The sequence below is a fragment of the Manis javanica genome, chromosome 10 (genome assembly GCF_040802235.1).
Source record: "Manis javanica isolate MJ-LG chromosome 10, MJ_LKY, whole genome shotgun sequence".
Lineage (NCBI taxonomy): Eukaryota > Metazoa > Chordata > Mammalia > Pholidota > Manidae > Manis > Manis javanica.
Window position 1 is genome coordinate 116527531 of NC_133165.1, and position 15143 is coordinate 116542673.

Genomic DNA, 15143 nt, shown 5'->3' on the forward strand with positions numbered 1-15143 from the left:
GAAATGTGAAGCTTTTCAAATCACAGTATGTGTGCGAGTTTTAGAATGCATGTGATGTGCCTTCTGTGGCCCTACGGGATGGACGTTTCCAGGAGGCCCGTCAGGGAGCAGGGGTACAGGACTGCTTCCCGGGAATGTGAAGTGTTCATAGACCCGTTTCCTGACCAGAGGCTGTTTGGAGAAGCGTGGGCTCGGCTCACGACAGGGCCCCGTGGTGGCGGGAAAGAGACCACTTGTGACTGTGGGCTTGGCTCTGGCCACCAAAGATCTGCGGCCAAATGAAAGTGGGTTTCTGGCCTTTGACTGTGGGTTCCTCCTGCCTGGGGGTCTCCTCGCTGGCCTGCTCCTCTGACCTAGCCAGTACCACCTATTCCTTCCACGCGGGCCCCGACAGCACCCATGTGTTTCCTGCGCCTGCGCCTTTGCTGGGTGGTCAGACTTGCTCTGGGACGGGTCTAAACTCCGTGGGCGGCAGCCCTCACTCTGTTGTTTATATCCCTGGTGCCTAGGGGATGTTTTCTGTCTCTGTGAGCTGTCCTGTTGGGATTCTGGTCTTGGCCCAGGGCCCTAGCTCTCCTCAGACGGCAAGCTCTGAGGGGGCAGTGGGTCCACTTCCATCCCAGGGTCCCCTGGTGCCCGCAGTGGTGCCTGATGCATAGCGTGGTGAGCTGTGGCGAGTGCTGGTGAGGTGAATGAGCCATACGGTAAGACATGTGCCCCTGGCCTTGTGGCTTTCTCCAGGCCCTCCTTGGGGGTTGGGGAGAGCTGCCGGCAGGCCCTCGGCCCGAGGGGTGGCGCTGCATTCTGAGTGCCTGCACAGTCGTGCCGCGTCTCTTCACTGGGGCTCACGTGGAGTGCTTCTGTTTGCAGAGGCGGGGTGCATTTGTGAGAGCCCAAGAAATATATCTTTGCTGTATAATTGATTCCTTAGACTCTTCTGGTATGTATTTTGGGGATCTATTCCACAGCTTTTCTTCTCTCTGTTTTTATGGTGAAATATATCAGAGCAGAAGGTTTCTATAACATTGTATGTCCAATTAAAATTAAAAAAATTAAAGATTGATTTCTAGACAATCATTGTCTGGCTGAAGAAACAGAGCAAGAACCGGCATCTCTGAGGTCCCTTATGCGTCCCTCCCCAGATACTTCCTGTGTCCCTCAACAAGTAGCCCTTCTCTTCCATTTTGATCAGTTATTCTCTTGCTTTTCTCCACAGTTTGACAATGTGTGTTTGTGTGTGTGTGTGTGTGTGTCATGGGATCATGCTGACCGTGTGTGGTGTGACCTCCTTGGGCTGCAGTGTGAGGCTTCAGGCTCCCCCACAACGCACGCGGCCCTGGTTGGTTCACCCCTGCTGTGTGGCAGTCCAGCGTTTGCTCTGTGATTCCGTAAGCATTTTGGCTATTTTTGTTTTTGTGTTTCTTCTCAGAATGTCGCTGTGAACCTTCTTGTGTGAGTCCCAGTGTACATGTGTGGGACTTCTCTAGGGTGTGTAACGAGGCCTGGTGCTGGGGGGTAGTGTGGGGCACGTGCACTGGGTGAGGTCGGGGGTGGTGCCCCATGCTGCCCTCCCCCACTCAGAATCAGTAGACGGGGAGTTTCCCTGCATGGCTGGTGTCTCTGTGCTCTTATTTTCCTCCCTTTATTGTTGATGATGTTAGTATTTTCATAGGTGTCACGGCCATTTGTTTTTCTTGTGAAATGCCTTTGTCCCATATTTCTCTTGTGTTGTTTGTTTGTTTTTAGTTTGTTCCACCGATTTGTGGGAGTTCTTAATGTACTCAGGGCCCTTCTGGGTGTACACGATATATGTGTCGTGTCAGCAGGCCGGTTTCCTCTGTCGGTGCAGGGAGGCTCCGCTGAGCACGGCTGGTGCGCCAGTCCTTTCCATCACTCCAGGCCTTTGTGTCCCAAGACTTCCTTCCCAACCTCATGAGAAGTCTTGTTTCTCTTAAGAGTTTAAAAGTCTTGCTTTTTACATTTAGGACTGTAACCCATTTGGAACTGACTTTCTGTGGGGTTTGATGTAGTGCTCCAGTTTCTCTGGAAGCCCTCGCCTGGGTGGTGGCCGTTCGCCGTTGCCCACAAACCCGCTCTGTCACGTGTCAGGACTTCACGTCCTGGGCTTCTTCTGGGCTCTCACTGTTCCGCTGTCTGTCTGTCTGTCCCTGAGCCAGCTTCCTCTTGTCCTAGTTTCAAGGTCTTGGTATCTGGTAGGACACGCTACCCATGCTGGTTCTTACTTCTGGGCTGTTTTTGACCATTTGCTTTTGTACATAAATTTAAGATCAGCTTGTTCAACGGTTTTTGAAAATCTGAGAAATCACATTGATTCTGTTGATTAGTTGGAGAAAATTACCATTTTCTTTTTACGTTTGTTTACCTTTTCTGATCTTTTATTTTTAAACGTTGTTTTCTCCTTGAATGTATTTCACAACATCTTAAATTTATTCATGGATACATTTTTTATAAATGGTATTCCTTAACTTTTAATTGCATTGTCTAATTTTTTATTGAGACTATATAGAAATGCAGTTGAATTTTGTGTTTGGCAAACTTACTAACCTCTTTCAACAATTCTAACATTTTGTGTGTAGATGCAGTTGAGTTTTTAAAGACGTTAATCATTATCATTAGTGAATAATGACAGTGTCGTTTTTTCTTTCTATTCTGTATATACGTTTTCTCCTTTCTGTCTGTTTGGTTCTTCTGGCTCAGACTTGCATCGTCCTGTCGAGCGTGGGCAGTGAAAGCAGGTGTCCTGCTGTCATTGTTGATTTTAAAGGGAAGTCTGTTAACACTGCCCCGGTGACTCATGATATTTACTCTAGTTTTATAGATTATAGATGCTCTTTATCATGTGAAGGACAGTGCCTTCTTGTGGTTTTAAAATCATAGATGGTTGTTGAGGTTCATCAAATGCTTGCCTTCCTGTCATCTGCGATGAGACTACATCTTGATATTTTATTCTTTTAATGTGATGGATTTTATTAGTAGGCTTCCTGGCGTCGAGAAGACTGTACATCCTGAAGTAAATCCAGGGGGGTCACAGTGAATTTTTCCAATACCTCGTGGGACTAGGTTTGTGAGCATGTATGTGCTATAGTCCAGAAATGGGAGTCTCTACCTAGTCACTGCCTGTCCCGCTGTGCTTTGACGGGTGGCCCTGCCGGCTGTGGTGAGTGTTTGTTGGAGCTTTGCTTCCTCTCTGTACTTCCCTTGGGAGTGTGCTGAGACACCTGTGCTTTGCTGACCTGTCAGGACACCTGGCGAACACATGGTGTGGGTCTGGGACAGCATGTTGGGGTGGAGTGGACCTGATGGTTCATACCCCACGCCTGGTGTCCTTGCTCACTCTGAGAGCGCCACGTGCTAGTTCTGAGGTGGGTGGTAGCCCCCAGCCATCTCAGCACACTCACTGTTTGTTTTGCTGTGGATCCCCTTCTAGATGAGTTGTGCTTTTATTTTGGCGGATTCATCAGGTGTTATGATTTGCATGGGGCAGGTTCTCTGCTGTTACAGGCACTTGCATTGTAAGTAACTTCTTTCCAGGCTGCTTTGCTCTGGGATTCCCAGGGATACAAACCCCACAAGTGTTCTCCCAGAACTGTACCTGTGATTGTTCCTCTTGTAGAAATTCTCTCCAGGGTGCTTCACGTGCTGACATGTTGCTGATGCATATGGTGGAATGTTTTCAAAGCTCAGAAATCAGGTTTTCTGTAAGAAATCATGAACCCAGTGACACTTTCAATTTCAGTATGTTTGCTGTTTCAGAATGCAAATCCTCTTAGCTCCCTGCACAGCCTGGCCTGTGGGGCCCTGGCCCTGCCCGGGAGGCACAGGGAGAGCACGACGTAGGTTCACAAAGGGAAGACGGAGAGCCCCCAGTGGGGCCTCCGTGGGGGAAGCCTTTCAATTTTTCTGGAAAAATCTTTCCTGGTGCTCAGGTTTCTGAAGTTTGGCGAGCTGGGAATGCCTGTCACTTCTTCGTTTTTTCCACCCCTGGTGGTAGCAAATAGTACCAACTGTTTTTATTGTTGCTGAGTGTGAATTGATCTGCAGAAAAGATACTTTGGGAAGAGTTTAAAGTCTGAGCTACTTATAATGAATTACTGTCTCACGGCAGCCTAGGGAATGTGTCAGGAATGTCAGCGGAACTTTAATGGCTAATCACATCCAGTGAGCAGTCATTGCTGGAGCCATTTCAGGTTCCCGCACTTGGTGGTCCAGGTCAGGGCAGGGGTCCTCGGTTGGCAGCCCGCCCCCACACCCGTGGGCAGGCAGCACAGACCTGGGCTGAGTGCAGGCAGCTCTGGCGGGGTGGTTGGTCCTGCGGGGGGTTCTGCAGAAAGCTTTGCAGGCTCTGATGTGCTGATGTACCCGGTAGGTAGTGGGACGCCCCGCTGTCATGCCCTCCAGCCACCGTGCCTTCCCTGTGCTGGCCGCGGGGAGCAGGTCCTGTGCTGGGTGCTGGTGTCAGAGCCCTGCTCCCGTGCAGGCTGCCGGCCTTGGCCAGCCTCTTTGCCTGATTCCTGGCTGGGCCCCTTTGGGTTCTTTGACTCTGGGGACTCTTTGGTTCTTCCTGCTCTGCTTCCGGGACTCCGGCTGGCTCTGGCCTGGCAACTAAAATCAACGTGCTGTTTTGTTTAAGGAAGGCAGAGCATATTCATGGCCTCACTGAGGCTTGTGACCCAGGAGTTTCGGGCCTGCTGCCCCAAGGCCCCTTCCTTCATCAGGAGTGTCTGCTGTGAAGGGGTAAGTGCAGGGTCACATTCACCAGGACATCAAGCTGTGTGGCGAGGACACACCTAGGTGGTGTCCTAAAGGGTCATCTGTGCACATCCCGATGCTGTCCATGCGGGAGAGGGGAGGCAAGACTCAGGACTGCCATGAACAGAAGACGGTTATGTTGAGTGAGGTCACCTTCATTTGGGGACCAAAGGGTCTCATTAGGTGGATCACCTCATCTTCCTTTGGGGTGCAGAGGGCACGTGTGACAGATTATTTGATAAATGCTGACCTAAACCTTCCTGACTGACTACATTTCTGGGTAGGTGGGACGTCCAGTTAGATTGGACATTAAGCCCCAGTTCGATGACTTGGCCCCGCAGGAGGGACCCCATGTCGGGCCTGGTCTTTCTTTCTGGCAGGCCTCTGGTCGCTCCTCTGGGCCTGGGTCTCTGGGGAATATGGCTCCATCCTGGGGCCGGGACACCAAGGGTTGGCAGTGGCCCGGAACTCCCTGTTCTCCTGGCACCGGCCTCAGGGCGTGAGAGGATGTGCAGGACCGCCTCTCCTGGGTCCTGTGCGGGTCCTCGTTGGGGGCATGAGGACACTGGAGTCCGTCCTTAGATTCCTCTCCGAGTTCTTTGTAGCGAGACTGTCTCAGGGAGTGGCAGCCACACTGGCTGTGTGGGTGGGGCCGGGGTGGCGGGAGCCGGGAAGGCGGGTGCCCACGGACTCCCGGACACCGTGCTGTGCTCCACCTGCCCCAGCAAGGGGGCTGCCCGAGGCCCGACCTGCTGGCCTCGGAGGAGCCTGGGTCTGGAGCACCACTTGACGGAGAAGCAGGTTGGGGAAGCCGCTCAGAGCCAGGACAGCCCAGTGTGCCTGTCCAGAGATGCCGGAACCGGGAGGCCCCGACCCGGGGGAGCAGAGAGTGATGGCTCACAGCGACAGCGCCTGCATTTTTTATGCCTCCATCCAGGTTTTCCTCTGTGCCTGTTCCGTGCCAGGACAGAGGGCACAGAGCGAATGAGATGGAGGGAGACCCCGCCCTGGGTCTAGTGAACAGGGCTCAGAGCCGCAGGCTTGGAGGAGGTGCCGCTGCTCTGGGCGGGGCAGCGAGGGAAGCTGTCCCTCAGTGGATGGCATTGGAGCTGGGACTGCACGCTGAAGACATGGGAGTTGTGGCAGGTTTAGGAGAAGATCACTTCAGGCAGAAAGAACAAGTGCCCAGGCCCTGGGCAGCAGGAGAGGCTGCAGGTTTACTGGGAGGACCCAGGGCCATGGGTGTGAGGAGGGCAGTGGCAGGTGAGGCTCTGTGGAGTCAGGAGTCGTGGCCGACACCTTGTGACCTCAGGTGTCGTCTGTTTCGGCAGCGCCTGCTGCCTGTGGGATGCGGCGTGTAGGTTGCCGAGCTGTAGGGAGAGCAGCTAGGAGGCTGCCACGGTGGGCGGACACGGGATGATTGTCGCTCTTAGGCCGTGGGGCGGCGGCGGGGCGTGGAGCTGGCCTGAGGCTGCCTCAGTGTGGAGGCGCGCGGGGGAGGCACAGCTCTCCGCAAGGCCCTCCGGGGCTGGCGTCGGGGAGCCAGGGTCTCCTCAGAGGCCGAGCTGAGGTTCGCATCCGGTGTCACGCACCTCCATGGGGCAGGCTCTTCTCGCTGTTCCGTCCTGCCTGTTTCACTGAAAGCTGTATTTGTTTTACGCTTGAGTACCTGTCCCTTTATTTACATGTTACTGGGATTAAAGTCTTAAAAGTATAATTTCTAGGTAATCAAAGGGATCAAGTAGAGTTAAATCTAAATAATTTGAACTGATAGCTTTCCTTAATAGAAAATCTGAATTCCGAATTTTCCCCCAAAGTAATTCAAATACAGTCTTTTCACTTGTGCTGATGTCTAGGCAGGCAAGGTGCTTCCAGCAGGTGGGGTGAGCAGAGGCCCTGCTCATGGGTGGGGGTGGAGGGATCAGAAGGTCATTGCTAGTTCGTTGGCTCTTCTCCACAGTGTTTTGGAAGTGCTGGAGCTCCATTAGTTTCTGGCTGAGGAGGCCCTGCTGCAGCCCCTGCCCCGCAGTCTGTGCAGTGGACGTGCCTTGGGCACCTCCGTCAGTTCTCAGGCGGTGCTCCCGGCAGCCTCGTGCATCCCAGAACCCCGTGCTCTGGACTCTGTGCAAGAGAAGCCAGCAGAGGCTTTGCCTTGGGACTGAGTGGGACCAGACGGGCCCACGTCTCCTCTGCAGCTCTCCCAGGCCTCCTGAGGCTGCTGGGACTGGGGTCCCAGTGCACAGCCCCTTCTGGTTGCCTTCTCTAGCCATGGACACCAACCGCTTTCCTTCAGGGCCCGGGCTGCCAAGGGGAAGACTGCGTTCCTGCTTGTGAGCAGGTTGGAGGCATGTGTCCCAGCTCTTGGAGCACTTGGAACTTAGAAGGTGGGAGTGCCCAGCGCAGGGGCATCTCTTCCCTGGAGGGCGAAATTGCAGCGGAGGGAAAGAGCTCAGTGCTCGAAGCTACACCCCCCCCCCCCCCCCACACCTGCTGCGGGGCTGGCTCACACACACACCTACACACACACACACACACACACACACACACACACCTGCTGCGGGACTGGCTCACACACACACACACACACACACACACACACACACACACACACCTGCTGCGGGACTGGCTCACACACACACACACACACACACACACACACCTGCTGCGGGACTGGCTCCCTGCTGGGCCTTGGGCAGGTGCATGTCAATTAGATGCAGGAGCTCATAGAGTCTTCTATTTCTTTCTTACTATAAAATTATGATTTCTTGATCTTCTCTCTCTTTTGATTTATATATGAAAACAACTCTTTTATATCCTAAGGCATAGCATTCATGGCAGTTGGTAGGCCTTACACGGCCCCCATTTTGTCAGACTATCTGGGTGGAATCCTGGTTCTGCTACTCAGAGGCTCTGTGACTTTGGGTAAGTTGTTTACCTTCTCTGTGCCTCAGTTTTCTTATCTGCTTTAGTTATCTATTGCTGCATAATAATTAGCACAAACCCAGTACTTAAAATGACACATAGTTGCATTTTTAATCTTACAGGAACTCAGGAGTCTGGGCATGTCTGGGCTCAGGATCTCAGCAAGTGGCAGCCACAGTGTTGTCCGGGCCGCAGGCTCATCCGAGGCTTGACTGGAGAAGGATGCCCTTCCAAACTCGTGGTTGTGCGCGGAATTTGGTTGCCTGTAGGCTGCAGAACTAGGGCCCTGGTTTCTTGCTGGCTGTTGGCTGCCCTCAGCTCCTCAGCACGTGGCCCTCCCACACCCAGCTCTCCAGGGGCAGCCAGCCTCCTGGAGGTCAGCGGGGACACAGTCTCTCGGCAGCATGGCTTACGATCTTATGTAATATGATCGTGCACATCCTGTATCTCCGCTGTGTTTGATTGGCTAGGAGCAGGTTGCAGGTCCTGCTCTCACTCAAGGGGCAGGAACCAAACAAGGGTGTACATACCAGGAGGTGGTGGCCCAGGGCCACCCTAGTGTCTGTCTGTCACCTCCCCTGAAAATGGGATTGTAATTGTACCTGCCTTCCTGGGAAGATTAGATGAGGTCCTTGAAGGTGCTGAGGACAGTAAGCACTTGGTAATGTCGCCCACTATTGACCATGTTTGTGTCATCAATACTAGCCATTGAGCTGCTTGCTGAGGCCCACGTCCTTCACTGCAGTGTAAAGGCGCCGTCCGTGACTCCTTCCTGCCTTGGAAACATGCCTTCCCAGCTCTCCATGGGCCTGGCTGTGGTGTGACGACCAGCGGCCCTTGCTTCATGCCTCACACCCACTCTGACTGGGAGGGCACTGTGGACAGTGCCCCTTGCACACTGTGTGCCCCTGCCAGCCTTGGCCCTTCCTTTGGAGTGGGTGAGCCCCACCTTTGGGTGCTCCTGCTGTGTGTCTTGAGGATGGCAGGGGATGAGGGTGGCCCTGGCAATGGTGTAGGGGTGGCCTGAGCCCCGTCCCCTGCACTGCTGGGCCCGGTGGAGCATCGCAGTGGGCGGGGGACAAGGGCCATGCCAGGAGCGCAGAAGGAGCGCGGGCTGCACCTGGCAGCCACCACGCAGAGCACGTAGACTCGCCTCTCTGCCCCGCCGCCTTCTCTGAGGTTCTCAGGTCTGGGGGCCCGCCCCTCGAGCCAATCGTGGAGTGCATCTACTCCACGGGCTCCACTTGTCTAACTTGTGGGGCCTGAGCTGGCATGCCAGTGGACTCCTCACCCACTGGTGGTCTTTGCTAGAACTTTCCTGCATGGGATGGAAACCTGCCGGGGAGCTGTAGTGGGCGCTTCTGGGCCCCGTTAGTGCGGAGCCACTCAGCTGGCGTTCTCCGTCTCCTTGCAACTCCCGTGAACACTGAGCTCCCGCCCTTGTGGCTCCTGCTGGCTGGGCAGTACTGTCCCACCGTCTCCCTGGGCCGTGCGGCTCCAGACCCTGGAGGCTCCTGCTGAGCAGTCCTGGGCTGCTGAGCGCCTCCTGCCGGGCAGTGTCCCTGCTGAGTGTGTGCTGGCTGCCTTGGTCCATGTGCCGCCGGGCCCCACCCTGCCATGTGCAGCCTCGCACCAGCTCTGGGCTGGGTAGGGCTGTGGCCGCTGCTTTTCTGACTCATGGCTGGGGCGTGCTGGGGCTGGAGAGAGGGGTCCCTTCTGCAGGGACCTGTCTCCTCAGTCCTCCTGGCCATCTGTGATGGAGCGCACGGTGCTGGCTTGCCGAGCACTGCTTCTGGCTTCACCAGGGGCCGTGGTGCCTGACCCGGGGCATCAGCACCAGCCACTATGTTACACTTGAGAAATAGGAAGTAGTGCTGTGCTGTCGAGTGATTTTGGGCTTTTGATTTTGTTTAAATATTCAGTTCTCTCTAGAAAGTTGTTGACTTAAAGTGAAAAATGAGTATGAGTATATATGCATGAATGTATTACTCATTCAGCAAATATTTATCAGGTGCCTGCTGCACAGGTGCTGCGCTGAGGTGCCGGCCTGATTAAGTGACAGAACCTTGTGTTCATTTGGAACAATGCAGGGGGTTGTGTGCCAGGGTGGGCAGTGGGTTGGGGGCTGGGCTCTGGGGCTGCTTGAGCCACCAGCTGACTGGGTGCATTGGGTTAAGAGCCTTCCCATGCCTGAGCCCAGGTCCCTCATTGTAAGTGCCAGGTGGGTGGTGGTTGAGACTCTGGGCTCAATAAAATTTAGGAATGTAGGCAACATAGGAAGGGATTGACCTCCTTGGGCACAAACACAGTTGGCTTTACGAGGTAGGTGTGTTGGGAAATGATGTAATTCATCCTTTGAGTGTTCACCTGTCAAGCCTGCACTGTGTGCCTAGCCTGTGTGACACCTGGTGGGTGACGAGTCTAGCCTTGGTGTGGACCCGGCTGGAGCCAGCATGGGTGCGGCCCTGGGGAGGGGGCAGACTCTCCCTGGGGAGAGGGTCCGTGAGGCTTCCAAAGCAGGAAGTGGTTGGTTTCCCCAAAGTGGGGTAAGGAGCAGGTGGCAGCAGGGTCTCCATTGATGGGGTGCTGCTTGAAGGGAAGCTGGACACCAAGTAAGGGAGGGTGGGCCCTGTAGGCGGCAGGCACCATGGAGGTGACAGCCTGGCAGGCTCAGAGAAGCTGCTGGCACGTGGGTGCTGGCTGGGGAGGATCACAAGGCTGGGGCTAGAGCAAGGGGAGCCGGGGTGCCACACTGTGCACTCAGGGCTCCGCTGCCGGAGGCGGGGAGCCGGGGAGCCGGGGCGGGCCTGTGAGCCTGTGTGCAGGCCTGTGTACGCTGCGTGGGGGTGGTGATGGCACTGTGCCTCCCTCTGTGGAGTGCCTCTTGTGAAGAAAGACGGGCTTGGGGTAAGGCGAGGGGGTCCTGGCTCTGCCTGTGAGTGCCCTGCAGAAGGGGGGAGGCTGGGCTAGCGCCCCCCTTCCTGGCCTGGGCGGCTGGATGGCTGCGGGAACCAGTGAGCAGCAGTGTGTCTTTGTGGCTGTGGTACGTTCCCAGACACATCTATTTAGAAAACAACAACAACAAGCTCCTAGAAACAGAAAACAGACTGGTGGTTGCCAGTGGCGGGGGTTGGGGTGGGGGTGTGAAATGGGTGAGGGTGGTCAAAGTAAAATAAACACTTCCTGGGGCTGCACGTACTGTGTGGAGCCTGCAGTTAATAAAGCCGTTGCTGAGAAAGTAGGTCTTCAGTCTTCAGAACAAGAAGAAGATGTCTAACTCTCTGAGGTGACAGATGTGAACTAGACTTACTGTGTTGGTATTTCACAGGATATAACAATAACAAGTCCTTGTGTTGTGTACCTGAAATTAATATAATGTTGTGTGTCAATTATATGGTACTAAAGATAAAAACGTTACCTTATGAGGGAAGTCCAGGGCACCCATCCACGCACCCATCCACTCCCCTCCTTCCCCTCCCTCTCCTGCCTGTCCTGCACCCACCTACCCATCCACGCACCTGTCCATCTGTGGACCTACCCACCACCTACCCATCCACACACCCGTCCCTCCCCGCCTCCCGCATCGCTGAGGAAGGGTTCCGTGGCGGCCTGCGTGCTGCTGCACAGCCTGCCACGTCCTGGGCAGCCACGTGCGGTTGTCCCCAGGGGCTTGGGAGAGCAGAGAGCAGCTTCTGTGAAAGCTGGCTTGTGTGGAAGGACTGAGTCCAGGAGGTGCAGAATGTTCCATGTCGCTTGTGAGTCAATAAAAAAATTAAGATTGGAATTTTATGAAAAAAAAAAAAGATCTAGCAGTTGATTCTTGTTTAGATTTGTATTTTAATATGAAAGACCGAAAAATAGTGATAGTATATATTTTGAGTAAAAAAATGCATACATTTTCAAGTGTCTGGTATGTTTACTTTTTGCTTCACCACCTGTTCAATTTTCTTTCAGATTTTTGAAAGGATATTGTTTATATGGGCGATGCGTCACCCTGCCAGCGGATACGTGCAGGGGATAAATGACCTTGTCACTCCTTTCTTTGTAGTCTTCATTTGCGGATACATAGGTAAGATCGTGTCACGATGTTTTCTCTCTCAAACATTAAGCATAAACTTTGGTGGCCTTGCTCTGTGGCTGTGCATAATTATACCAACATTGGAAATCGCCATGAAGTTTAACGCTATCAATGACTAGTAACAGAGAACAGTATTTTTCTCATTGATGCCGTCTTTAAAAAACATGTTTAAATCACGTGCTGAACCACTGAAGACATAAAGATGCAGTGATTATCAGTATCTTTTTCTTAATGACACAGAAGGAGGCATGTAGGATATTTGGGGGGCTCAGTTCCGGGGTGATGGACCTCAGGGCCCTGGTTTTCAGAGCTCGGATCTATGTGGCTCAGGTCGCGGTGATAGAATAGCACCGAAGGAGCCCAAACCGAGTCTCCCTGGATTGCGGTCCTGCAGTGGCAGCGTTTGTGTCCTTTCTGCTTGTGATGTACTGGGAACGTGTCATTTTATGGGAATATTAATTACATGCAGAGTAATTGGTGTCCCAGAGACTTGGGGTGGGTTTTGCCGTTCCTCTTTGAGTACAATATATAATTTTTCTTCCATTTATGTCACAGTAGCCAACTGTAAAAGGAACTTCACCTGCTTTTTAAGTTTTTAAAAAATTGTGGTACTATAAACGCTGCATCTACTTTTTAATTCTTTAGTGGATAAAAAATAAATACCGAACGAGGAGTGCGCTCTTCAGCTGTAGCCCTTGTATTTAAAAGCGATCTTAGTTTGTCCCCACGTGAACCTTCCCAGTTTGTGTTCGTCTGTGTCCGTCAGCTTTGCTTTCAGCCGTTTCAGTCTCCCTGTGCCTCAGATTCTTGTCATTGCTGTGAATCTGGAGAGATTGGATTTTCTCAGGACAGATTGTCCTCCGAGGATGAGAGCATATCCACTTAGTGTATTTTACTGCAACCCCGTGTCACACTTTGTTTCCAGTTATGATTTCGTAGGAGGTCTTCTCATTGCTAAGCAACTAATGAGAAAGGCCGCTGCTCACTGCCTGATGGTCTCTTGAGTGCGGAGAGGCCCACCCCTGAGAGCCCTTGCGTTTCTGCCCCTCACTCCCTCACTTGACAGATAATGGAATGGTCTTAATGATCCCAGAACAGTAGGACCTCTGTCAGTAGACTTCAGAGTTGTTAATTGAAAGAAGTTCAACCGAGATGTGATTAGAGAATTGATATTCCATGTTAAATAGACCATTTAATTAATGTGGTAAATAAGTTTGTCTTAACTACTTTACCGCCAGTTTACATTGTAAGACCCAAGCAATCCTTCCTGTATTTGCTTGAATTATCAGCAAGATAGGACGGAGGATATGCCTATGATGTTAATGTCCAAGAGCGAGAAAAGCTGGAGGAAGCTTGTGTCCTGCAGGGGCCGTCCTTCAGGTCGCTCATGGGTGTCCTTGCCTTCCTGCCGTGCTCACTGCACACACGCATGCACACGCAGGCGTGCACACACAGGGACATGTGCAGTGAGAGGACGTTCAGTGTGGTTTTGGGACACTGGTGTAAAATGTGCCATTTATCGCCAGCAGTCGTGGCTGGTTGTGGTACTGAGTGGACACTATTTTTTGGTTCTGGCTCTCAGGTGTGATTGGTGGGTCTGTGGCCTTTCAGATATTGTGTCTCAGGTGTGCGGGTGCCCATTGTCACAGTTCAATTCATCTCAGTCCCCATGGCAGCAGCGCGTCTGCACAGTGGCCTGGTGGACGCCACGCTGGCTGCTGGGCCCGAGTGTGTGGTCGTGCAGACCTTGGAGTGCCTGCTCTGGTGCCAGGTCTCATGTGGAGTCCATGCCAGTTTGTTTCAGCCAGTGTCAATGGGGCATGGCCCTCTGTGGGTGCAGGGATTCAGGTGAGCGAGGCGAGCGCTGTTCCTGCCCTCTGGGAGCCTGCGGCTGTACCAGGGAAGACAGATTTTTAAACAAGTAAGAGGCTTAATTAAATGAATGGACACCCCACCCTAAAGGGGTGCGGGTGCCATAAGGACAAGCCCAGGCCAGCAGTCCAGGGAGCCTTCTGGACCCCATGATGTTCCTGCTGTGCCTTGTGGGGCAAGGAGGGCCGTCACGCAGGGTGGCAGGACAGGCTTGGTGGGGACAGTGATGGGCGGTGACCAGCAGGGTTGCTGGGGGAACACAGGGCAGGCCTGGGGGTGGGGTGATGCCCAATAAGAACTTTGGGCCAACTGTTGGGGGGCATGGGAACCACTGAGTGATGTGCTGCTGAGGAGTGGTGTACCCCAAGTCTTGTGGTCAGAGTCCCACCAATCACAGGGACTGGGGGTGCTCAGAGTTCATAGACGAGGGGGGCGTCCTGCCCTGATGGGCAGATGGTTTTGGCTTGCGGGGTTCCAGCAAGTAAACCTTAGATGCTTTGCTTACTAAGCGTCTTGAAAATACCTTGTTTCCTTGGGGGCTGAGCCCTGGCTGCAGGATTCTGTGTGTGGGCGCCTGAGTGCCTCGACTGTGCTCGTGGGTCGCCGTTCTGGCTGTAATGTGGCTGTGGGACTGGGAATGCGGGTGGCATGGAGGCCAGTCTGCACGGGCTGCTCCTGAAAGCTGCCCGCAGCTCGGTTCTTGGGGCACGCTCACGCTGTTACTTGGGGTTCTCTCTTCAGCTGTACAGGGAGCAGTTCCTGTCAATCACAGGTACAAGGAGGCCTCTGGGCATGAGACCGCAGTGTGCCTGTGACGCCTGGCTGGGAGCCGGGCTCCTGTCGGTCCCTGAGGGAGGAGGGCCTGAAACAGCCTTGATGACCTTGGTGACCTTGTCCTGATCACAGGTGCTGGCACACAAGGCTGTGTTTTTTGACTTGAAAAGATGTGGAAGAGAACAGCGGCTGACTCATTTGGGGTTGGCACACAGTCTGGTTTGGAGGACGTTGGCCTGCCAGCTAGAGTAACTATCCTGGCAGGGGAGGTTGGCTCCTGGGGTGTGGGAGGGCTTGTCTTTGGCAGGAGGCTGGCCAGGATGATTGGTGTGCGGGAACTGCTTGTAGAGGGGAGGAGATGTCTGGGGAACGCGGTGGACCTGGAAGGGAGGGGGGACAGCAGCGAAGAAGTGGTCCCAGAGCTGCCAGCACATGGGGGTGGTGGGTGGGTGGGGGGTCAGGAGCGGGCAGCACGAAGCTCAGGTCCTCTTGTGGAGCGCCGTGGAACACATCGGGGAAAGGCGGCTTGGCCCCTCTGTGGAAGGACACAGCATCTCCAAGTGCCAGCTTAGCCCAGACACCAATGTATGCACACACATGTGCACAACCATGCATGCGCCCACATGCACCTTCCTCACTAGTGCAAGGCCTTTCCAAGTAAGTGTGGAGCAATCTCTGACTCTCTGTTGAGTGGAGCCCATGGTCTCCAGTGGGCCCTGGAGGGTGC

General features: G+C 53.8%; 1 protein-coding gene across 8 annotated transcripts in view; it reads left to right on the forward strand.

The window, feature by feature from the left end:
* The window catches only part of TBC1D22A (TBC1 domain family member 22A), a 400381-nt gene that overhangs the window by 103127 nt on the left and 282111 nt on the right, over positions 1–15143 (forward strand). For 7 of the 8 annotated variants that reach the window (XM_073214060.1, XM_073214061.1, XM_073214056.1 and 4 more), the window contains exon 8: positions 11647–11761. The exons of the other annotated variant lie outside the window; for it this stretch is intronic. In XM_073214060.1, coding sequence (XP_073070161.1) covers positions 11647–11761 — 115 coding nt within the window. The remainder of the gene's footprint in view (positions 1–11646; positions 11762–15143) is intronic. 8 annotated transcript variants of the gene reach the window in all.